General features: G+C 50.7%; 1 protein-coding gene and 1 long non-coding RNA gene across 2 annotated transcripts; both read left to right on the top strand.

The window, feature by feature from the left end:
- The first annotated feature begins 2075 nt into the window (after positions 1–2075).
- LOC137449023 (uncharacterized) lies at positions 2076–9472 on the top strand. The gene is made up of 8 exons (XM_068154096.1): positions 2076–2144; positions 2378–2499; positions 3436–3676; positions 4592–4651; positions 5296–5427; positions 6794–6940; positions 7841–7901; positions 9008–9472. The coding sequence occupies exons 3-8, from the start codon at positions 3512–3514 to the stop codon at positions 9109–9111; spliced, it is 669 nt and encodes a 222-aa protein (XP_068010197.1). The 5' UTR covers positions 2076–2144; positions 2378–2499; positions 3436–3511; the 3' UTR covers positions 9112–9472.
- A 3495-nt stretch (positions 9473–12967) lies between these two features.
- LOC137448968 (uncharacterized) lies at positions 12968–23766 on the top strand. The gene is made up of 3 exons (XR_010989277.1): positions 12968–13081; positions 23307–23556; positions 23681–23766. It is a non-coding gene; the product is annotated as an uncharacterized lncRNA (long non-coding RNA).
- Positions 23767–23790: the final 24 nt, after the last annotated feature.

Here is a 23790-nt window from a genome sequence, read left to right as displayed (position 1 = left end):
GTCCAGTTGGGCCCCTCAGTTTAGGAAGGAGGTTGACTTGCTGGAACGTGTCCAGAGAAGGGCAACAAAGTTGGTGAGGGGTTTGGAGCACAAACCCTATGAGGAGAGGCTGAGGGAGCTGGGGTTGCTTCGCCTGGAGAAAAGGAGGCTCAGGGGAGACCTTATTGCTGTCTACAACTACCTGAAGGGAGATTGTAGCCAGGAGGGGATTGGTATCTTCTCCCAGGCAACCAGCACCAGAACAAGAGGACACAGTCTCAAGCTGCACCAGGGGAGGTTTAGGCTGGATGTTAGGAAGAAGTTCTTTATAGAAAGAGAGATTGGCCATTGGAATGTGCTGTCCAGGGAGGTGGTGGAGTGACCATCCCTGGAGGTGTTTAGGAAGAGACTGGATGGGGTGCTTGGTGCCCTGGTTTAGCTGATTAGATGGTGTTGGATGATGGGTTGGGCTCAATGATCTCAAAGGTCTCTTCCAACCTGTTCTGTTCTGTTCGGGAAGGGTTTGGAGCACAGCCCTATGAGGAGAGGCTGAGGGAGCTGGGGTTGCTTAGCCTGGAGAAGAGGAGGCTCAGGGGAGACCTTATTGCTCTCTACAGCTACCTGGAGGGAGGCTGTAGATGGGCAGGGGTTGGTTGCTCGGTTTAGTTCATTAGGCGGTGTTGGATGATAGGTTGGACGCGATGATTTTGAAGGTCTCTTCTGGCCTATCCTATCCTATCCTATCCTTATTCTATCCTATCCCTCTCGCTTGTGTGCTCTGTGATTGCTTTGCAGCTATCATTGCTCATGTATGGGACCAGGCTGTGGCCCATGTAGGCCACTGCATCAGCAAAGAGCAAAAGGCTCTTGCCCCCCTTGCCCCTTGTGTTTTATCTAGCACCTCTGCTGCTTTTGCTATTCCCTTGTCAACGCACAGGACATGGGCTTTAGCTGTGCTGTGCTATGGAAGGCGATCCTGCCAGTGTCTTTACAATTTGTGCTGTAAAATGGAGGCATGCTCTGAAGTCCATCCCTCAATCCTGAGCCCATCTCTGTGTTGCATCCCTTCCCCAGTGGCCTAGAGTCATGGGCGTGGTGAGCCCTAAGTTTTTCACCCTTATGGTGCCAGTCTGATCCACCTGAATCACTTCAATCTGAGCGGCCTGATCTGCCTCTTGGTTGATGTTCTTCAGGGGCCCAACTCAGCTATATGCCCATGTGGCCAAGAAAGCCAGTGTTCTCCCTAGGTGCATTAAGAGCATGACCAGCAGTTTCAGGGAAGTTCTTCTGTCCCTGTCCTATGCTGTAGAGATACCACAGCTGGAGTACTGTGGCCAGTGCTCACCAGTTCAAGAGAAAAGGGGAGCTACTGGAGAGTGTCATAAAGAAAATGATGGGACTGGGGCATCTTTCTCAGGAGGAAAGGTTGAGGCCTGAGGAAGACAAGACTAAGGGATCTTACCAATGCTAATCAATATCCAAGTGGTGTGCGTCAAGGAATGGGGCTGGGCTCTTCAGTGAGGGCCCATGATAGGACAAGAGGCAACAGGTGCAAACCAGAACACAGGTTTCTCTTGGTCTTAATGAAAAATGTCTTTACCCTGAGGGTGCCAGAGCCCTGGAGCAGGCTGCCCAGAGAGGTGGTGGAGTTTCCTTCTCTGGAGATAGTGAAAATCTGTCTGGATGTGATCCTGTGCAGTCTGCTCTGGCAAACCTGCTTTAGCAGCTGCTTGCACTAGATGATCTACAGAGAATCTGGGATCTAAGTGATGTGCTTTCACAACCAGGTCCCCTGCCTGCCCGGCACTATGTTGCCCTAATACAGCAGCACACATGGGCTCACCCCTGCGCTGCCAGTAGGTTTGCTTGCGCTGCTGTAGCCACCTGCGCAGGGCATTTGCCACCCCCCGCGAGAGACGGAGCTCTTGGCCACCACATCCAGAGCCGGTGGGGTGGCTTTCACCTCTGGAAACTAACTGGGTTCACCTGTTCCTTCAGCAGCCTGGACTGTGGATACTGCAGGGGGCTGGCTTCTCCCATCTCAGCTGTGTTCCAGTCCCAGACTGGTATCACTCGCGGGGGGTTTGTTTAAAGGACCGACGGCAGCCCCAGGAACTGGTTACCGGAGAACCTGTGGAGCGCTGGCAGGCTTAGCGTGGGGTCTGGTGAGGCTGGAGGCGCTGAGGGGGGCTTCCTGTGATTTCAGCCCAGCTCAGAGGGGGCACGGACCTGCCCCAGCACCGGCAGCGCCCGGGGGAACGGGAGGGTTCGGCGGGGAGCCGGGGCGGGGGCGGAGCAGCCGCGTACTCTGCGCGGCCCCGAGCCGCTGCGGGCACGGCAAAGCCTCTCCCAACACCTTCGGTTTCTTTCCGCATCGATCGGAACTTTCCTTCCCCAGGAAGCGGAGCGGGACGTTTCCTCGTACCTGCCCGCTGCCGGGCGTCGGGGCTCCCGGAGCCGCCGCGGAGCAGCGCCGGTGGGCGAGTGCGCCCTGGGCCGCGCCGAGCAGCCCTGCCGCAGGTAAGCTGCCGGGATGGGGCGGGCAGGGCGGTCGCGGCGCTTCCTGGGTTCCGCCGGTGGCGACGGGAGTCGAGGCGGCAGGGGACTGTGCCTCGCTGGTCTCCTCGGAGCCCCTGCCGGGTTGTGGCGGCGTTCGGTGAAGAGCAGAGGCGAATTGCGGAGCCGAGTCTCGATGCCGGCAGTACAGACAGGCAGCCCCGGGAGCCCTAGCAAGCGGAGAAGGGCTCCCAGCGTTCTGCAAAAGGGGCCGACTGCTGCCTGGGATGGGAGGGGGTTTGTCCTGCAAGGAACAAACCAAGGCACACCCCGAAGAGCACAGGTTGGCCCCGGGGTCTGAAGGGGGAGCGGCACAGAATCCCTGACTGGTAGGGTTTGGAAGGGCCCTCTGGCGATCACCTAGTCCAACCCCCTTGCGGACACTGGATCACATAGAGCAGGTTGCGCAGGAACATGCCTAGGTGGGTTTTGAAAGTCTCCAGAGAAGGAGACTCCACAACATTTCTGGGTAGCCTGGTCCAGTGCTCTGCCACCCTCAAAGTACAGAAATTTCTCCTCAAGTTCAAGTGAAACCTTCCGTGTTCTGGTTTGTACACACTGCCCCTTGTCCTACCACTGGGCACCATTGAGAAGAGCCCAGCCCCATCCTCATGACCTCTACTGGTTAGATAGTTATATGCATTCAGAAGATCCCTTCTCATGCTTCCCTTTTCCATACTAAACAGCTCCAGCCTCTCATCTCCTTTCATCCCCACCCAGCAACACCAGCAAAGGTGTCCCAGGCACCTGTGGGCAGCAGCAGGAGAGATTTCACTGCCTCACCTTTGCTCACCCTCACTTCATGCCAACCAGGACAAGCTGACCTCTGTACTCTGGGGTGAACCTGCGGTCCTGCTGTGCCACAGCACCTGATGTTCCTGTCCTGTTCTTCCTTCCCAGGAGAAGCTGTCCTGGAGGGCCAGGGCGCAGCCATCCAGTCTCCGCAGCTGGGCCTCTACGTGTGAGGCAGGGCAGGATGGATCGCTATCGGTATTTCATCTTCAACCAGAGGACCATGGTGGTGCTGGGGCTGTTCCAGATAGCCCTCAGCACGGTGTGCGTCGGCAGTGGGTTCATAGAAAGCCTTTTCAGAACGGAGTCTCAGCTGAGCAAAACCAGAGCTCCAGTTTGGGCTGGGATGGTAAAGCTGCGCTGTTGTTTTCTGTGCTTTGTTTTGTGCTGGGTTTTCCCCGTTGCTACCTCCCAGCACACAGCTTAGGGGTGGGAGGGAGGCCAGGACTCCTTGCCAGCTCTTCCCTGGTTGCCTGCTTTGAACCTAGATAATAAAAGTTTCCATATCAGGAAACAGGAGAGTGCAAGCACAGTTCCCTCTGGTGGAGCTGACTAAAAGACATTTGTGCTGGGTAAGGTAGAAAACGTGGCACAGTGGCCAGTGGCAGGGTATTTTGCAGAAGCATAGTGACCATAGAGAGGCCACTGAAGAGCAGATTGCTTCATCTTCACATCAGGTAGAGGACCATCTAGGTGTGTCCCTCAGCATAGTGCTGTTAATTCTCTGTTCTGGAATGAGAAGTGGGCAATTCTCACTTGCTGGTGTTCAGTACCCTGATGTTGCTCTTCCTGCCCCACTGGGTAGAAAGATGTACAAACAGATGGCACTGCTTGTACTCTGGTGAGCAGTGCCACAGGGCAGCTGGACAGAAGTGTGCTCATCCCTGCAGATGCTGCCCATCTCCTTTCAGTAATATCTTTCTTCATCTATAAAGTGCATAAGGACTTGGGAGAGCAGTGTGCATTTTTCGCTCTTTAAATGGAACTTACCTGATTAGTTTTATTATGTGGCCAGAGCCACAAAGCCAGTCAGAGGGTTGCTGCCATGGGGTAGTAAGTGAGTAAGATGTATTCCATGCAGTGTCCTGCCCCCAGGAGATGTTGGAGAGGAAAACAGAGTGAAATCAGCAATTCTCTTCCATTTCTGACCTAAGCTGCTCTGATCCAAGCCTGGAAAATGAGGGCCTTTCATCCGTGCTGTAGCAGCTTATCATCCAAACCTGATACTTCTCTTCCAGTTACAAACTCCTTTTGTGCCCTGCAGGTGATGGGAGTCCCAGGTGTCCTGGCTTTGTATTCGTCTCAGAGGAAGAATCCAGTTCTGGTGAGCCTGGAGGGATATATGTGTGTTTGGTGGGGACAAAAGTGTTGGGGAAACCAAATGCTGTTTTGGTGGGAAATAAGCTGCCTAGTCCTTCTGCAGGATTAAGAGTTCATTTCCTAGAGCTATCTCCCCAGAAGCAGCTGCATTGCTAAGCCACAGGAGGATGCAGAGTTGCCTCCCTTTCTGCTGCAGCAGAGGAGCTCTAATAACAAGCAAAACTCTGTACAAATCCTGGCTTTGGAAGGCATTGTTTTTGGTGTGCCTTCCTGTTAGCAACAACTGTGTGCACTAAGACAGAAGTAAAATGACTTGCATGTCCTAGGTAGGTCTCCCCAGCCATGCAAGCTCCAAAGGGGAATATTGTTTGTAAGGAAAAGATCTCTAACAACAAAGGTCCAACTAGCACCCAGGGTTAAGGCTTAGGACTCAGTTGTAGCTCAGAAGTTTGGTATCATGGTGACCTTTACTGTTCTGTGTTTGGCTTCCAAGTGACTGTTGCTACCAAGTTCTTGTTAGTGTAATGGGGAGGTTAAAGGCTACAGTGCTTGTTGCTGCACTTTGTCTGTATTAGCTGTGTTGATTTGTCAGAGGATAGCTTTTAATTCCTGCTCTCCTTCTTTTTCTCCCTTAATTTTGCTGTCCAGGTGAATGTGCTGATAGTTGCTTCCCTGACCTCTTGCGTTGCCATCCTCGTCCTCATAGTTTACAGCTCCCTCACACTGAGCTATGGTGAAGAGGAGGAGCTGAGCTCTTTCCCAGTCCACGTTATCCACACTGTAAGTGACACACACACACGCTACAGTTAGGTTAACTGCTGCTGAGTGTGACAGGGTTTGGGTTGTGCCAGGGAAAAGTCGTGGTGCTGGCTGTATCCTTGGCCTGGTTTGAGGCAGCAATTGTTGGGCTTGAATCCCTCCTGGCATGCACCTCAGGTGATAAAGTTACAACAGTTAAGGATCATCTGGTTAAAAATGGCTACTGTTCAAGTATAACCCCCAGAGTAAAGCTGAAGAGAGGGGATGAGTTAGACCTTTTGTACCTCAGATCTGGTACAAGCCATGGCTCCCTGTGGGGAGGAGGAGATTCCAGGTGGGTTGAAGCTGTTCATTAGTTTATTGCAGAACGAATCAAAATGTCAGGCTGCCAAGGTGCAGTGAGGCAAGAAGACATTACTCACATCCAGTGTGAAGAGGAGCAGACATTCCTTGGGTTTCTACTTGTTGCTAAAGCTATTTCCAAACCTGACCCTGAGTAATGATGTAACTGCAGCATTCTTAGAACCATGGAATTGTTTCACTTGGAAAAGACTTTCAAGACCCCCAAGCCCAACCATTCTCTAACTCTCCCAAGTCTGGTGCTAAACCATGCCCCTCAGCACCACGTCCTTGCCTCTTTACCTTGAGTACTGTGTCACCTTGAGTACCGTGTCACCTTGAGTACCGTGTCACCTTGAGTACCGTGTCACCTTGAGTACTGTGTCACCTTGAGTACCGTGTCACCTTGAGTACCGTGTCACCTTGAGTATTGTGTCCAGTTCTGGGCCCCTCAGTTTAAGAAGGACACTGAGACTCTTGGACGTGTCCAGAGAAGGGCAACGAGGCTGGGGAGAGGCCTTGAGCACAGCCCTGTGAGGAGAGGCTGAGGGAGCTGGGGTTGTTTAGCCTGGAGAAGAGGAGGCTCAGGGGAGACCTTATTGCTGTCTACAACTGCCTGAGGGGAGGCTGTAGCCAGGAGGGGGTTGGTCTCTTCTGCCAGGCAACCAGCACCAGACCAAGAGGACACAGTCTCAAGCTGCACCAGGGGAGGTTTAGGCTGGTGGTGAGGAGAAAGTTCTTCCCAGAGAGAGTTGTTAGCCATTGGAATGTGCTGCCCAGGGAGGTGGTGGAGTCCCCATCCCTGGAAGTGTTCAAGAGGGGATTGGATGTGGCACTTGGTGCCATGGTTTAGTAGCCATGAGGTGTTGGGTGACAGGTTGGACTTGATGATCTTTGAGGTCTCTTCCAACCTTGGTGATTCTGTGACTCTAAATGCCTCCCAGGACTGGGGGTTCAGGCACCTCCCTGGGGAGCCTTGCAGTTATCTTTTTTGGCAGTGAGCTTCACTTTTTCAATGTGACTTGAATGTTTCCTTTTCTGCTGGCAGAAGTTTGTACTTCATAAAGTAGTCAAGGGTGCTAACGTGGCCATGCTGGCTGCGTCTGTCTGCAGTGCTGTGCTCGTGCTGGTGATGGCTTACTTGGGATGCCGGAGCCTCCCGCGCTGCTCCTGCTACGACAGCGTGACTGGGATGGTGAGTGAGGAGCCCAGGCCACCTATCTGTTTGTGCTTTGCACATGTGTGTAGATGGGTGATCCTGCTCTGGCAGGGGGGGTTGGACTGGATGATCTTGCAAGGGGCCTTCCAGTCCCTAACAGTCTGTGATTCTGTGATGTGTGAGGGGAAGGAACTGGTGAGAAGATGTGTCTCTTGTCTGTAATTCTAACCTCAGGTCTGCCTCAGTCATCCAGGGCTAGTTCTAAGGAATTGAGTGGATGTTAGGCAGGTTTTATTCTTTTCATAATTTTTTCTTGTACTACCTGCTTCTTATTTTCAGTCTTGTGTAAGACCTAGCAGAAGTTATCTCTGTTTTCCAAACCATTAGTGCTGAAGCTACTCTGGTCCTGTTCCTTCTGGTCCCATTCCTAGGAACTTCTGCTCTCTTCAGAAACTGGTCCTTCTTCTCTCACTCTTAAACCAATAATTGCTCCTGGTACAGCATTCCAAACACTTCCTGGTGCTTACAAACCAGGATGCCTAATCCCTAGAGCTACAAATTTAACACTAGAGGTATACTGTGACACTAGAGGTGTACTCTGTGTGAAGCATAGGACCACATTTCACTGCTCATCACTTGAGGACTCTGCCTCAAGTGATGGGGCACACACTGTGTCTAAGTGAGTGCAGCCAATACAAGCTACACCTCTGCTAATGTAATTCTGATGCTGTAGTAAATGGTCACCCAGCCAGCCCATTTGGTAAGGAATTAATGGGTGCAGGGTTACAAGGCAGCTGGTTTTGGCTAAAGATACCAAGTGCTGCTGTAAACTTTCAGGCTCACACTTGTTAGCACAGGCTTTTAAAATGAGTTCAGGTATATCTTCTTGAATAAACTCACAGATGAGATGTTTTGATGGCCCTGTTTCATTCACAGGAATGGTTGCAACCTAGTGAGGACCAAAACCAGGCTGTGGAAATGATTTGTGCTGTACAAAGTGAGTAGCTTTCCCTCATGTGTTTGGGTATTCATGGAATCATAGAATCAACAAGGTCAGAAAAGACCTCAAGGATCATCAAGTCCAACCTGTCACCCAACACCTCATGGCCACTAAACCATGGCACCAAGTGCAACGTCCAATCCCCTCTTGAACACCTCCAGGGACAGTGACTCCACCACCTCCCTGGGCAGCACATTCCAATGGCTAACAACTCTCTCTGGGAAGAACTTTCTCCTCACCTCAAGCCTAAAATTCCCTTGGCACAGCTTGAGACTGTGTCCTCTTGTTCTGGTGCTGCTTGCCTGGGAGCAGAGGCCAAGCCCCTCCTGGCTACAACCTCCCTTCAGGTAGTTGTAGAGAGCAATAAGGTCTTCCCTGAGCCTCCTCTTCTCCAGGCTAAACAACCCCAGCTCCCTCAGCCTCTCCTCATAGGGCTGTGCTCAAGGCCTCTCCCCAGCCTCGTTGCCCTTCTCTGGACACATTCAAGTGTCTCAATGTCCTTCTTAAATTGAGGGGCCCAGAACTGGACACAGGACTCAAGGTGTAGCCTAACCAGTGTTGAGTACAGGGGCACAATGACTTCCCTGTTCCTGCTGGCCATTCTTGATGCAGGCCAGGATGCCATTGGCCACCTTAGCCACCTGGGAACACTGCTGGCTCATGTTCAGCCAGCTATCAACCAGCACCCCCAGGTCCCTTTCTGTTTGACAGCTCTCCAGCCACTCCGACCCCAGCCTGTAGCACTGCATGGGTTGTTGTGGCCAAAGTGCAGAACCCAGCACTTGGACTTGTTGAATGCCATCATCATGGGTACTCTGCCCATCTGTCCAGCCTGTCAAGGTCCCTCTGCAGAGCCCTTCCATCCTCTAACTGATCAACATCTGCTCCCAACTTGGTGTCATCCTCAAATTTACTGATGACTGACTCAATCCCCTCATCATCAGTGAAGATATTAGATGCAAAAGGAGTGTCCTATGTAAGCTGTACATCCCAGGCTGAAATCCTGCTAAACAAAATAACTCCAAGCCAAAAGAATCTCAGGGGTTTGTGCAAATATCTATCTATACCAGGCTTAATGGTTTCCTCTTTCCTTCCTCACACAGGCCCTGGGGACAGAATTTTTAACTGCCCAGATCGGTTTCCAGCCCAGGACTTGGATGCAGAGGAAGATGCATTGAAACCTCCTCCCTATGTCAGAATGGCTTGAAAAAGTGGTTGAACATTTCAACACTCCTGAGTTAAACATGTGGCAAGGCAGATGTAAGAAATTCTTCCCCTTTCAAGATGGTTCTGCACTTTGCCCTGGCCTTTGGATAAAGAAGGAACTATCCAGTACCCAACATTCAGCAAAGGTCACAGCTGCAAAGGGGAAGCTCTGCAGATGTTCTTGGACTCTCAGGCTTGTGTACAGTTAAAATACCTCGTTGTCTCTGGGGAGTGTGGGCATAGCTTCCTACAGCTTTTGTATTTAAAGCAAGGTTTGTTCCACTGGAATTCATCCTGCAGTCTGTCTAGCAGTGCCAGCCTTGGGCATTTAAATATTAAATGCAATTAATGTTTAAAAGAAACTGGTTGTGGAGTATTTCCCTCTCCTCCTCACCCACTGAATTATCTGGATGATGTGATAAGGAGGAGGTTTCCCCTCCTCACCCACTGAATTATCTGGATGATGTGATAAGGAGGAGGTTTCCCCTCCTCATCCCACTGAATTATCTGGATGGTGTGATAACAGGTGAAGGATGTTATTGAGCTTCAGAGTGCTTTTCTTCATCCTCTTGGGAAGGATGGGGACAATCTGAGGCTTTGCCATTCAGGTACCTCTGTCAAAATGTGAGTTCTGTGGGGTGTGCACCTGTCAGGACAAGTAGTGCTGAAGTGCAATGCTAGAACATGGTAGAAACTGAGAAGAGGAGGCTCAGGGCAGACCTTATTGCTGTCTACAACTACCTGAAGGGAGGCTGTAGCCAGGAGGGAGTTGGTCTCTTCTCTCAGGCAACCAGCACCAGAACAAGAGGACACAGTCTCAAGCTGCATCAGGGGAAGTTTAGGTTGGAGGTGAGGAGAAAGTTCTTCCCAGAGAGAGTTGTTAGCCATTGGAATGTGCTGCCCAGGGAGGTGGTGGAGTCCCCATCCCTGGAGGTGTTCAAGAGGGGATTGGATGTGGCACTTGGTGCCATGGTTTAGTAGTCATGAGGTGTTGGGTGACAGTTTGGACTTGATGATCTTTGAGGTCTTTTCCAACCTTATTGATTCTATGATTCTCTGAAACTGGAGCTGCAGTAGCTCCTCTACCAGAAGGACTAGCGTGGCTTTGATTCCCCTTCAGTTTAAACCAGAACTCTGCCTTTGAAAAGAGAAACTTGCTAGAACTTCCTTGTTGCTAAAACACACTGTTCAGCCACTGCATTGTTTCTGGGTGGGACCTACCATCCATCCAGAAATACTCTTCTGTAACTTTGTCATTGCAGTATAAGGTGGTACACTGTGTAATTTGGCAGCGTTCAGCTGCTGGTTGAACAGAGCAGTGAGATATTCATAGAGTCATGGAATGGTTTGGGTTGGAAGGGACCTTTAAAGGGCATCAACTTCAACCTCCTTGCAGTCAGCAACTCGACCAGATTGCTCAGAGCCCTGTTCAACCTGACCTGGAATGTTTCTGGGGACTGGGCATATACTACCTCTCCAGGCACCCTCATCGTAAAAGCCTTCTTCCTTATTTCTAGTCTGAATCTCCCTCTTTTAGTTTGAAACCAACAGGCTCTGATGAAAAAAAAACATTCTCTCCATCTTTCTTATAGGCCCTCTTTAAATACTGAAAGGCCACAATAAGGTGCCCCCAGAGCCTTCTCTTCCTCAAGGCTGAACAACTCTAACTCTCTCAGCCTTTCTTCGCAGGTGAGTTGCTCCAGCACCCTGATAATTTCTGTGGCCCTTGTAAGCACACAGAGAATATGTGTCACTAATCCTTGTGTGAGTGCAGCACCTCTTCCATCAGCTCAGAAAGAGAAACCCTGAGATGGAGGTGGGAAATCCATGGCTGTTCTGCAGGTGAAGCAGATCAAGGCTTCCCAAGATCAGGCTGGATGAGGCTCTGGGCAGCCTGATCTAGTGTGAGGTGTCCCTGCCCATGGCAGGGGGGTTGGAGCTAGATGATCCTTGTGGTCCCTTCCAACCCTGACTGATTCTATGATTCCTCCTGGCCAGCACTGAAAACTATCAGTGGTGTCTAGTGACAGGCAGACCTCTGCCAGTGGGACAGGTACTCCTTTGGCTGTGAAATAGCTTTAAGAGCAGGTAGTGGAGTATGGGTGTGTAAAAGAGAAATGTGCTCTGTGCTGCTTCTGAATAAAACCACATCACTGATTCAGCAGCAGCTCTAAAGCCCTTGCTGGCCATACTTCTTTTCAGCATCCTTCCAGGGGATGCACCACTGCCACAACCCCAGCACCCAAGATCACCTGGAGACAGTCCAGCAGTTCTTGCTACCAGAAGGCAGCTCTAGAAAAGACAGCTGCACTATGGAAAAACTGGAATGCCACTTTAATGTCCCTGCCTCTAACTGGTTAACACTGCAGAAGATGTGTTCCTGATGGCAGCTTCCAGGGCTATATTTAGGAGCCTGCTCCACATGCTGGTTGTGGTGCCTTCCCAGAGCCTGCCTGGATCTCCAGGGGCATTTCAGGGCTTGTGTCACCCTCAGCTTTTGCTGCTGGAAGTCAGATGAATTTTCATTTGTTGTGCACACAGACATCCACAGCATCTCCAGTAGAAAAGGCCTTGTCACAGCATCACAGGATGTTAGGGCTTGGAAGGGACCTCCAAAGATCATCAAGTGCAACTCCCCTGCCAGAGCAGGACCTTAGACTCCAGCACAGGTCACACAGGGACACATCCAGATGGGTCTTGAAAGTCTCCAGAGAAGGAGACTCCACAACCTCTCTGGGCAGCCTGTTCCAGTGCTCTGTGACCCTCACAGTGAAAATGTTCCTCCTCACTGAGGTGGACCTACTGTGCTGTAGTTTGTACCCATCACAGGGAGCAAGTGAGCAGAGCCTGTCCCCTCCCTCCTGACCCTCAGCCCTCAGATATTTATAAAACATTTATTAAATCCCCTCTCAGTCATCCTCTCTCCAGACTGAAAAGCCCCAGGGCTCTCAGCCTCTCCTCATTTGTTCCCCACAGTCTTTTCCTCGTTGGCAAGATCCCAGAAACTGAGCCAACTTCCCTGTTGCTTCCCAGCTTCGCTGGATTTCCCCTTTGGGGTGGACAAAGTCCCGTGGCTGCAGCTGGGTGTGGCAGTTGGTACATCTACAGCACAGTGCCTGCAGAACAATGCAAGAAAAACCCAGGGCTAAACCCAGACATTCCAGGTTTCATCTGAGCCCAGAGCTTTTTCTGCACTGAGACACCCTGCACCCGTGTGTGCTGCCCCTGAGTCTCACACACCTTATAGGCCACCACTAAGAAATGGAAATCATTTGGCATTTTTGAGGAGGAATGGTAGATCACAGCATCACAGGAACATTCAGGTTGGAAAAGCCCCTCAGGATCACCAAGTCCAACCTCTACAAGGTTCACCCTTAACCATTATCCCCAAGCTCCACATCTAAAGTGGCCTAAACACATCCAGGGTTGGTGCTGCAGGGCTCCTTCATGCCAAGCATCCAGCTGTTTATTGAGTGTATCAGAAACTGCTGCCCTCACCAGAGCAGCCTGCAGGCAGGACACCAGGACCTCACTTCTGTCACAGGTTACAGACCCTGGCTGTGTGACCCCCCCACAACAAGCTGACACAAGCACCAAGCACTTTGTGCTTGCCTCCTGGTAGCACTGCTTGTGTGAAGCCAAAGCCAAGACATCCATATCCAGAACTATTTTTCTATCATGAGTGATCTTAGCCAAGGGCTCCCCTATTTCCTGACACTCAGAGCAGAGCACACAAAATCCCTGGGCTATAGAGGTGACGGCTGCCAGCCTCTCCATTAGCAGTGGGCAGAGTTAATCACAGGCTGCAATCAGAAGGCTAATCAGGGGAAGCTGGCTCGGTGAGTTAATGTTCAACTGAGGGCAAAGTAGTTGCTGAAGCCATTTTCTGCACAGAAAGGGCTAGAAGGTGCTGGGGGAGAAGGGGGAAAGGAAGGCTCTTCTTCACCCTGAGGCTCACTAAACCATTTCAGGTATGTTTTTGACCACTGGTTTGTTTGGGGGGGAGTGTTTCTTTTTCTCCCCCAGTAACTTTGCTTCCAGCCTTGCAATCCAACAGTCTCATCATACACTCTGACAGGAACATTTTGGGGGTTTTCTCAACCCCACTGAATAAAGTGAAGGGTTTCAGACTCATGTGGTATGTGCTGGTGACTGTTTGGTGGTACGAGGTTTGGGCTCACCAGCTTGCACTCTTAAGGCAGTTTGCAAGCTCCAGGTTATATAGGACTGGTGCAGTTCCTCCCCTGTGCTGGTGGGGCTCAGGGACAGGGCACTGGAAAGCAGTCAGCCTTACTGGGCACAAATCTCTCTGCTGCCAAAAGAGAGTGAATCAGAATCAAACAAGTTGGAAGAGACCTCCAAGATCATCAAGTCCAATCAGATGGGCAGAGTCCAATGGGATGGCATTCAACAAGTCCAAGTGCCGAGTGCTGCACTTTGGCCACAGCAATCCCATGCAGAGCTACAGGCTGGGGTCAGAGTGGCTGAGAGCTGCCAAACAGAGAGGGACCTGGGGGTGCTGATCGACAGCCACCTGAATATGAGCCAGCAGTGTGCCCAGGTGGCCAGGAGGGCCAATGGCATCCTGGCCTGCATTAGGAATAGTGTGGCCAGCAGGAGCAGGGAGGTCATAGTGCCCCTGTACTCTGCTTTGGTTAGGCCACACCTTGAGTACTGTGTCCAGTTCTGGGCCCCTCAGTTTAAGAAGGACATCAAAACACTTGAAGGTGTCCAGAGAAGGGCAACAAGGCTGGGGAGAGGCCTTGAACACAAGCCCTGTGAGGAGAGGCTGAGGGAGCTGGGATTGTTTAGCCTGGAGAAGAGGAGGCTCAGGGGTGACCTCATTGCCCTCTACAACTACCTGAAAGGTGGTTGTAGCTGGGAGGGGGTTGGCCTCTTCTCCCAGGCAACCAGCACCAGAACAAGGGGACACAGTCTCAAGCTATGCCAGGGGAGGTTTAGACTCGAGGTGAGGAGGAAGTTCTTCACCGAGCGAGTCATTCGGCATTGGAACGGGTTGCCCAGGGAGGTGGTTGAGTCATTGACCCTGGAGGCGTTCAAGAGGAGATTGGACGTGGCACTTGGTGCCATGGTCTAGTCATGGAGTCTGTGTTGATAGGTTGAACTCGATGATCCTCGAGGTCCCTTCCAACCTAAGTTATACTGTGATACTGTAATCAATCACCCAACACTAACTAATCAACCAGACCATGGCACTAAGTGCCTCATTCAGTCTCTTGTTAAGCACCTCCAGGGACATCGACCCCACCACCTCCCTGGGCAGCCCACTCCAGTGGGCAATCTCTCTTTCTGTGATGAACTTCTTTCTAAGATCAAGCCTAAACTTTCCCCTGCACAGCTTGAGACTGTGTCCTCTTGTCCTGTTGCTGGGGAGGGAAAAAGAAAGCCAGACCATCTCTCTGCATGCTCTGTAGCCTGGCCAGTTCTAGCAAGAAGTACTTGGAAAATGAAGTCAAACCTCACCATAGGTAGGTGAACTGGTTTAAAATAGTTCCTGTGGGGAATGACTCCAGAAATACCTCTCATTAAAGGCACTATATAAGTCATTTGCTACACAAGAGCACTAGTTTACAGCAGCATTATCTGGCTTAACGAATCCAGACTTTCTGCCCAAAGCCTTTGCTGAGTCTCAGCGGCTCTGGGCCAAGCAGTTTCTTGCACCAACCTCTCTGGCTGGCTGCTGGCCCCTGCAGTACATGCAGAGGTGCTGCCAGCTGTTGGGCAGGAGCAGACACGGCCTTGAAAAAGCTGGGAAAGGCCAGGGGCTGTAGTAATCAATCAAAACACAGATACATTCTGAAAACAGCCTGCAGCTGAAAGGAGGAAGAGATTCTTCTCTTTTCTTCCCCCCAGCAGTCAGCAGAAAAGCCTCACCTGATACAACCAGGGCACAGCATAGTTTGTTTTTCAAGTCAGCCTGCATGGTTTCTTGACCCTTATGGGTCCTTTCCATGCTGAGATGCCATTTCATGACTCTGCAGCACAAACAGTGTCTAACTATGGGGGAAAGCACTGGGACTTAGGCTTTCCTTCTTCAAGGCAGAACTACCAAAGCAATCAGCCTTTCCCAGCCCTCCCTAGCAGCTCTCCTGTGACAATAGCAACTGCTTTGTCCTGCAACTCTTCAGGTCAGGATCACAGGATGTCAGGGGCTTGGAAGGGACCTCCAAAGATCATCGAGTCCAACCCCCTGCCAGAGCAGGGAATTTTACAAGGGTTTGCAGTGATAGAATGAGAGGGAATGGATTGAAGCTTGAGGAGGGCAGACACAGACTGGAGATCAGGAAGAAATTCTTTACAGTGAGGGTGGTGAGCCAATGGAACAGGTTGCCCAGGGAGGTCATGGATGCCCACTCCCTGGAGGTGTTCAAGGCCAGTTTGGATGAGACCTTGAGCAACCTGGGCTAGTGGAGGAGAACTGGAAGCCCATGGGGTGGGGGAGGGTGTGGAACTAGATGTCTCTAAGGTCCCTTCCAACTTAAGCCATTCTATGATTCTGTGAATCTATGAGCCACAACACTGAGCTGGGATTGATGGATGACATCCTCATTTGCCAAGTTCTTTGCTCCAAACTGTACCTCACAGGAGTCATTCCTGTGTCATCCAAGTGCCAGGTGCTGCACATTAGCCACAACAACCCCATGAAGTGCTACAGGCTGGGGTCAGAGTGGCTGGAGAGCAGCCAGGCAGAAAGGGACCTGGGGGTACTGATTGACAGCTGGCTGAACAAGAGCCAGCAGTGTGCCCAGGTGGCTAAGAAGGCCAATGGCATCCTGGTCTGTATCAGAAATAGTGTGTCCAGCAGGAGCAGGGAGGTCATTGTGCCCTGTACTCAGCACTGCTTAGGCTACACCTTGAGTCCTATGTCCAGTTCTGGGCTCCTCAGTTTAAGAAGGACATTGAGACTATTGAACACGTCCAGAGAAGGGCAATGAGGCTGGGGAGAGGCCTTGAGCACAGCCCTGTGAGGAGAGGCTGAGGGAGCTGGGGTTGTTTAGCCTGGAGAAGAGGAGGCTCAGGGAAGACCTTATTGCTCTCTACAACTACCTGAAGGGAGGTTGTAGCCAGGAGGGGGTTGGTCTCTTCTCTCAGGCAAGCAGCACCAGAACAAGAGGACACAGTCTCAAGCTATGCCAGGGGAAGTTTAGGCTGGAGGTGAGGAGAAAGTTCTTCACTAAGAGAGTCGTTAGCCATTGGAATGTGCTGCCCTGGAAGTGGTGGAGTCACCATCCCTGGAGGTGTTCAGGAGGGGATTGGACATGGCACTTGGTGCCATGGTTTAGTAGCCATGAGGTGTTGGGTGACAGGTTGGACTTGATGACCTTTGAGGTCTTTTCCAACCTTATTGATTCTATGATTCCATGATTCTATGACTCTTATTTTTGCCCTGTGCAGGGAGCCTTGCTACCCTGGCTGCCCCAAGCCCTTGCTACAACAAAGAGCCCTTCCCCTGTAAAAACCCATGAGTTAGAAGCCAATCACAAGGGCTGCCAACGCTGTGCTTTTCAACAGCACCAGCCCAGTGACTCAGATATTATCTCAGCACTGAAGTTAGCACTTCATGGTAGTAATGAGGATGAATAATCACATCCAGGAACTTGAAAACCCCCTCTGATTAGCAAATGGGTTTTTTTTATCTGCAGCTGAATCTTTAGCTGCTGAAGCCAGGAGGCCTTCATTGCCTCTGATTTATGAGTGGGTTAAAAATATCTCCAAGTAAATGGAAAAGCTGTTGCATGTATTTTAGGGTCAGTTCAATCTTTTTCTCATTGTGAGCCCTTCCTGGAACAAGCAAAGCACTGGGGGATGGAAGCCTACAGAGGAGAACAACAACAGCACCTCAACACCCCAGAGCAGCTTGTGTTTTCCTGGTGGATGTGAGGGCTGTAGGGGTGAGCAGGCTTTTCCATAAGAGCAGTCAAGAACTGTGGCCCCAAAGCCATTGGGGAGCACTGAGGCTGCTTGCCCCAGCCAGGGGAAGGACATCAGCCATGAGCTGGTGAGGTAGAGATGAAGGGTGTCCTCTGAGTGGGCAGGGGCTGGTGAGCACAGCTGAGCAGGTTTTACTGGTCAACACTAAAAAAATCCCAGCTCCAAATGCTTGGGACTGAGTGTAAGTGCAGGGTCACACAGAATCACCAAGGTTGGAAGAGACCTCAACGATCAAGTCCAACCTGTCACCACAGACCTCATGGCTACTAAACCATGGCACCAAGTGCCACGTCCAATCCCCTCTTGAACACCTCCAGGGATGGTGACTCCACCACCTCCCTGGGCAGCACATTCCAGTGGCCAACAACTCTCTCTGGGAAGAACTTTCTCCTCACCTCCAGCCTAAACCTCCCCTGGTGCAGCTTGAGACTCTCAGCACAGAACACACATTCCCTTGCTCTACCATCAACTGCTTGTAGCTTGAAGCACCCTCTCACACTTTTAGTCACATGCCATGAGAAATCACCTTCCATTAATGATTTAATTGGTTTTCCCCTTAATGAAGACTGAGAGTGGGGGCTGAAAATGCACTCAGGAGCCTATACATTACCAACATTCCCATGTTAGCCTGCTGCCACACAGGGCATAAGGGGGATAAGGACAACTCTCTCCAGCTCTAGGACTCTGCCTAGGCTCACTTGGCCACGGGAGAGCAAAAAGAGTCTTCAGCCATGGCCTCTGCTTTGTGACATGTGATTTAGATGCCCAGCATCCCATTTTTAGAATAACTAATAATATTCATGCAGAGGGACTTTACCAGATTGCCTCCCAACAGAGCCCTTTTTGTCTGCCTGTGACCTTTTCAAACAGTGAAAAAATAAAGAACAAGAAGAGGAAGTACTGAGCTAAGACCAGGGTCTTATGACTGTTACCTTTCATATGCTCACTCTTGCTGTCTCTTCCCTTTTATTCAACACCTCTGTGTTTGTGTGTGCAAAAATAAAGGCTCCATGCTATTGTGGGTCTGTCACTGCCATTTTGGGAGCCTGTGGCTATGGCTAGGCAACACTTCTCTGTTTTTCAGGGGTTTGACTTCCTCTGGAACACAAAGCCTGTTTATAAGCTGTTAGAAAAGGCCCTGCTCATTCCCTTTTTTAGCTTTGACACTCTGTATACCTCCTACTGCAAAATATTAGCATTAGTAAAGAGAAGGGGGGAAAAAAAAAGAACAACAAACAAACCACCACCTTTATCTCCCAAACTGAAGATCTGACTGTCTCATGTTCTGCTTTTACACTCAAACACAGGGGCAGGGCTGCAGTGCTGTAAAGAGCTCCTAGTTTTAAGCCAGGAGCTGGCAGAAAGATGGATGGTGATGAGCAGATTAAAGAAGAGAGAGGCCCTGTGAGCATTTCAGTGTTGTCAAATAGAGTTGCTTTGCCTTGATCCCTCTGCAAGCAAGGAACTACCTGAAGATTCTGGTGGGGGTTTTGCTGTTGGGTTTTAAATGTGTAAGCAAAGTCTGCTTTCAAACTCCACCAGAAACACAGAGGGTGGGGCCCAGCTGCACCCTACAGGTTTCAAAATGAGATGCAAGCAGGCAGGGATGCAAACCGTGCAGTCCCTGGCCTTTATTTGTTTGGGGGTTTTAAGATGGTCCATTTACTCCAAAGCACATCTTATAGCCATTAGTGTGGGAGAAGAGAGACCAGGCTGCTGCTATTGAAACACTTGATGCTGACACCACCAGCTCTCATACACAGAATCACCAAGGTTGGAAGAGACCTCAAAGATCCTCAAGTCCAACCTGTCACCACAGACCTCATGGCTACTAAACCATGGCACCAAGTGCCACGTCCAATCCCCTCTTGAACACCTCCAGGGATGCTGACTCCACCACCTCCCTGGGCAGCACATTCCAATGATGAATGACTCTCTCAGTGAAGAACTTTCTTCTCACCCCCAGCCTAAACTTCCCTTGGTGCAGCTTGAGACTGTGTCCTCTTGTTCTGGTGCTGGTTGCCTGGGAGAAGAGACCAACCCCCTCCTGGCTACAACCTCCCTTCAGGTAGTCGTAGAGAGCAATAAGGTCTCCCCTGAGCCTCCTCTTCTCCAGGCTAAACAACCCCAGCTCCCTCAGCCTCTCCTCATAGGGCTGTGCTCAAAGCCTCTCCCCAGCCTCGTTGCCCTTCTCTGGACACATTCAAGTGTCTCAATGTCCTTCTTAAACTGAGGGGCCCAGAACTGGACACAGGACTTGAGGTGTGGCCTAACCAGTGCAGAGTACAGGGGCACAATGTCTTCCCTGTTCCTGCTGGCCACTGAAAAAAACCAACAAAACCCAAAGGGTGGGAAGGGGAAGTGCAGCACATTAGTTCACCACCATGTGCCTGTCTGCTGAGGGTAGGTGAAGCTGCTGCTGCTGGAGGTGCTCGACAGACTTCTGCACTCAGGTGAGCGCAGCCCAAGCCTGGACCACTGCTGCTGGTAGTGAGACAAATAGGGTGTGCACTGCTCAGCCTGTTCACCCTGCTGGTGGTCTCACTCAGGTGCATCTACAAGCTGTGTCTGACTCTGGGCAGTGGTCACCACTGTTACCTCAGTGCTCAGTCACATTACTTCAGTTTTGGATTGTTTTTCAGGGATGAGAAGATCAGAAGGGGTAGGGTAGGATAGGATAGGATAGGATAGGATAGGATAGGATAGGATAGGATAGGATAGGATAGGATAGGATAGGATAGAAGTGGGATAGGAGTGGGATAGAGGTGGGATAGAGGTGGGATAGAGGTGGGATAGAGGTGGGATGGGATAGAGGTGAGATAGGATAGGATAGGAGTGGGATGGGATAGAGGTGGGATAGGATAGGATAGGAGTGGGATGGGATAGAGGTGGGATAGGATAGGATAGGATAGGATAGGATAGAATAGAATTAACCAGGTTGGAAAAGACCTTTGAGATCATCAAGTCCAACCTATCATCCAACACTATCTAATCAACTAAACCATGGCACCAAGCCCCCCATCCAATCTCTTCCTCCACCTCCAGTGATGGTAACTCCACCACCTCCCTGGGCAGCCCAGAAGATCATGAGCTGCTTGAAATACTCTTTGGTACTGCTGGGAACATTATTTTCCCCCCCCTTTTAATTAATTTTAAATGATCAGGTAAGTATTCTATCATCAATTTGGTTCTTTGAAAAGGCAGAAAACAACCCTGCACAGAGCAGGATTATGCACCTCAGTGAGTGTCTTTCACATGCCTGCCTTTGGGCTCTGGAAATCTCCTCCTGAAGTACAAGGAGCTGCCTTCAGCAAGTGCTTCAATAGGTGTCAGCCTCTGCGACGCTGAGTCTGCAGCTGGGAGGCTGCACAGAGCCCAGCGAATCCCAGCACAGTCAGTGGAAACCAGCAGCCATTCATCCCCTCTCAATGTCACTTCACAGCCCTCACTGATGACAGCACCATTCAGTAGGCTGAATGAGAGGCCTCCTTTGGGTGCCAGTGTCAACAGGGGGATAAAAAACAACCTTAGAACTCCAAACTGGGTGTGTAATGACAATTCCTAATGTTATCTGCAGTGATAGATCTGAGATTGTGGGTTGGTTTTGCATGGGAAGCCAGGCTGACATTTTAAAGCCACCTGAGAGGCTGTGGAGTCTCCTTCTCTGGAGGCTTTCAAGACCCATCTGGATGTGTTCCTGTGCAACCTGCGCTAGGTTCTATGGTCCTGCTCTGGCAGGGGAGGTCGGACTTGATGATCTCTGGAGGTCCCTTCCGCCCCCTAACATCCTGTGACTGTTACTTTAAAATGCCATGGCTCTGGTTTTTTTTTTAGCTGGGAATTGAGATGTTATGAAACATTGGTCAATGGCCTGGAAAGCAGGAAAAAAACCAGACCATGAGAGCTACATATTTAGGTGGAAGTGAAAATAGCCAGCGAGAGGGGACACGGAGTATGACTGCCAAATGAGCTGATACAAGCAGGGGAAATGTTAGTGCGAGGCTCCTGTGATAATGGTGCTCTGTCACACAGGGTGAGTCAGGTAATGAGTCTGTGGCCAGCTGCAAAACAGAGGAGCTGCCCTCTCAGCATGTGATCAAATGTTATGGGAGACAAAGACAAACCCAGCAACTTTTGGTCCAAGAGGGATCCAAGCCCTAGGCAAGCATCACACTGATCAGTTTTGCCTGCCTGCAGAGCTGTAGTGGTTGAGGGAAATTGTTTTGCTTGCTTGTTTTGACTTTCATGGGGTTGTGTTGATTCCAGGTGGGAGAGGCCCCCATCAGCCACAGCTGCAGGTGGTAAAGGCCAAAGAGGGAGTAGGAGGCAGGGCTGCATTGATCTTAATTCTTCGATGGGCTCCCACACTACTCCCTTCCATCAAAGTCAGAGCTTAGCCAAGTTTTAGGTCATTAAGCCATATTTTAAAGATGAAAAGAACCTCAAGTGAAAGACACTACACTCATTAGGGGGTCCACCTCTATTCTCACTCCATCTAGAAAGCTGTCTTGTAAAATGACTGATTCATGCAGCTGGAGAAAGATGACAGAGGTGGAGTTATTTAATCTTACCAACTCTTTCATGACTCTACTTCAGGCCCTTTCTGGAGCAGCATTTTTTTTGCTGTGAGGGGATTCCTGTGCACATGAAGCCCTGAGTGTTGTGATGCTTCTTAGCTATACCATCATAGTGAAGCCATGAGACATAAAGAAACCCTCAAGAATACTAAGACACATCACCTGGAGGTTGTATGTCAGCTCCTTGCTTTCCTAATTTGAAAGGTGCTTCCTCGCTAAGCAGTTTGATGAAACAGCTAATGGCAGTCTAGCACAAGTGCTCACAACTGCATTGCACTGTTGGTGGTCTACCAGGATGCCTTCTGGTCATTCCCTGGCTCCAACAGCACGAGGTGGTCATGCCTAACAAAGTCTTTCACTCATTCAGTAGAATCAACAGGCCATGAGACTGCAAGATATCAAGGCCCAAATCATCTCCAAAGGGGTTTTACCTTGTTTTTAATACACTAGGCCAGGAGCATGAACAGGAGAGTAGTGAACCATTAGTTAATGTAAGTGCATTATGTAATGTAAGTGCATAACGTAAGTTCCTTTGTGGGGAGAGGGCTACGGAACCGAAACCTCCCTGTGTGCATGCACACATATATGGCAGCATGCAAGACTGGCTTTTGAAATCATAGAATCAACAAGGGTGGAAAAGACCTCAAGGATCATCAAGTCCAACCTGTCACCACAGACCTCATGACTATTAAACCATGGCACCAAGTGCCACGTCCAATCCCCTCTTGAACACCTCCAGGGATGGTGACTCCACCACCTCCCTGGACAGCACATTCCAATGCCTAACAACTCCCTCAGTGAAGAACTTTCTCCTCACCTTGAGCCTAAACTTCCCCTGGCGCAGCTTGAGACTGTGTCCTCTTGTTCTGGTGCTGATTGCCTGGGAGAAGAGACCAACCCCCTCCTGGCTAGAATCTCCCTTCAGGCAGCTGTAGAGAGCAATAAGGTCTCCCCTGAGCCTCCTCTTCTCCAGGCTAAACAACCCCAGCTCCCTCAGCCTCTCCTCACAGGGCTGTGCTCAAGGCCTCTCCCCAGCCTTGTTGCCCTTCTCTGGACACGTTCAAGTGTCTCAATGTCCTTCTTAAACTGAGGGGCCCAGAACTGGACACAGGACTCAACCAGTGCAGAGTACAGGGGCATAATGACTTCCCTGCTCCTGCTGGCCACACTATTCCTGATGCAGGCCAGGATGCCATTGGCCTTCTTAGCCACCTGGGCACACTGCTGGCTCATGTTCAGCCAGCTGTCAATCAGCACCCCCAGGTCCCTTTCTGCCTGGCCACTCTCCAGCCACTCCGACCCCAGCCTGTAGAGCTGCATGGGGTGGTTGTGGCCAACAACAAATACCACAGAAGTCCCACCTGCATGTGAAGCTCAGAGCTTGAACTTCTGAACTAAGAGCTGAGCAATGAAGAAGCCTCCTTTAGGGTCTTACCACACATCCACGGGGCGGTGATTCCTGGTTTTCCAACCGCTGCATCGCTTTCCAGTCTTCTGGAAGCTGAGACGAATCCCGAACGTACCTCTGAATCATCAGCTGCTTCAAAACAACTCTTGAGGCACGGCAAGGACATGCTGACAGTCATCCAAGTATTGTGACAGCCTTTCACACAAGTGCGGCCCACGCGCGCCGTGACGGGAGACTCTTTCTCTTCTTCCCTTACAGGTTACGTCATGGATCTTACCGTAAGGAATGACATCACCAAACAAACAAGTGCTAACAGTTTGGGGCAAAGGCAGTTTATTAGGTTTCTGGGCTGGTGCCTTGCCCTCCCCACCCCCAGCAGGTACAAAAGACCCCAGCTTTACAAGGGGGCGAAGTGAAAACACACGTACAACGCGTCCGGCACATCTGACACCGACTCTGCGGGCAGAACATGACCACTGCAAGCCAGGAAGCGCACGGAACCCTGCAGGTCAGGAGCACACTGCCTTTAGGACAGAACCATTGGAACATGCTTAGGGCTGAAGACAGAATTACATACTCACTTAAACGTCGCTTCCACACAATGGGAGTGACACCAGGGCTCTTATTTACAGGTTGGGAACAACTCCAAAGAAAGCTTAACGGATTTACCGGACACCAAACCGAACAGTGACATCCGAGCTACATCATTTCTTCACCTCAACCCACACACCCTGACTGATGA

Source organism: Melanerpes formicivorus, unplaced genomic scaffold (assembly GCF_026170545.1).
Source record: "Melanerpes formicivorus ecotype bairdi unplaced genomic scaffold, bMelFor1.0.p_v2 SCAF_27, whole genome shotgun sequence".
Taxonomy (NCBI): domain Eukaryota; kingdom Metazoa; phylum Chordata; class Aves; order Piciformes; family Picidae; genus Melanerpes; species Melanerpes formicivorus.
The sequence above is the reverse complement of the archived record's forward strand: the minus strand, read 5'-3'. Positions and strand labels throughout refer to the sequence as shown.

Excerpts from the sequence above, each read along its gene's own strand:
- LOC137449023 (XM_068154096.1), top strand. The coding sequence starts at position 3,512 with ATGGATCGCTATCGGTATTTCATCTTCAACCAGAGGACCATGGTGGTG. Across the intron at positions 3,677-4,591 it reads CTCCAGTTTGGGCTGGGATG|GTGATGGGAGTCCCAGGTGT; the intron begins GTAAAGCTGCGC and ends TGTGCCCTGCAG. Across the intron at positions 4,652-5,295 it reads AGAGGAAGAATCCAGTTCTG|GTGAATGTGCTGATAGTTGC; the intron begins GTGAGCCTGGAG and ends TTTGCTGTCCAG.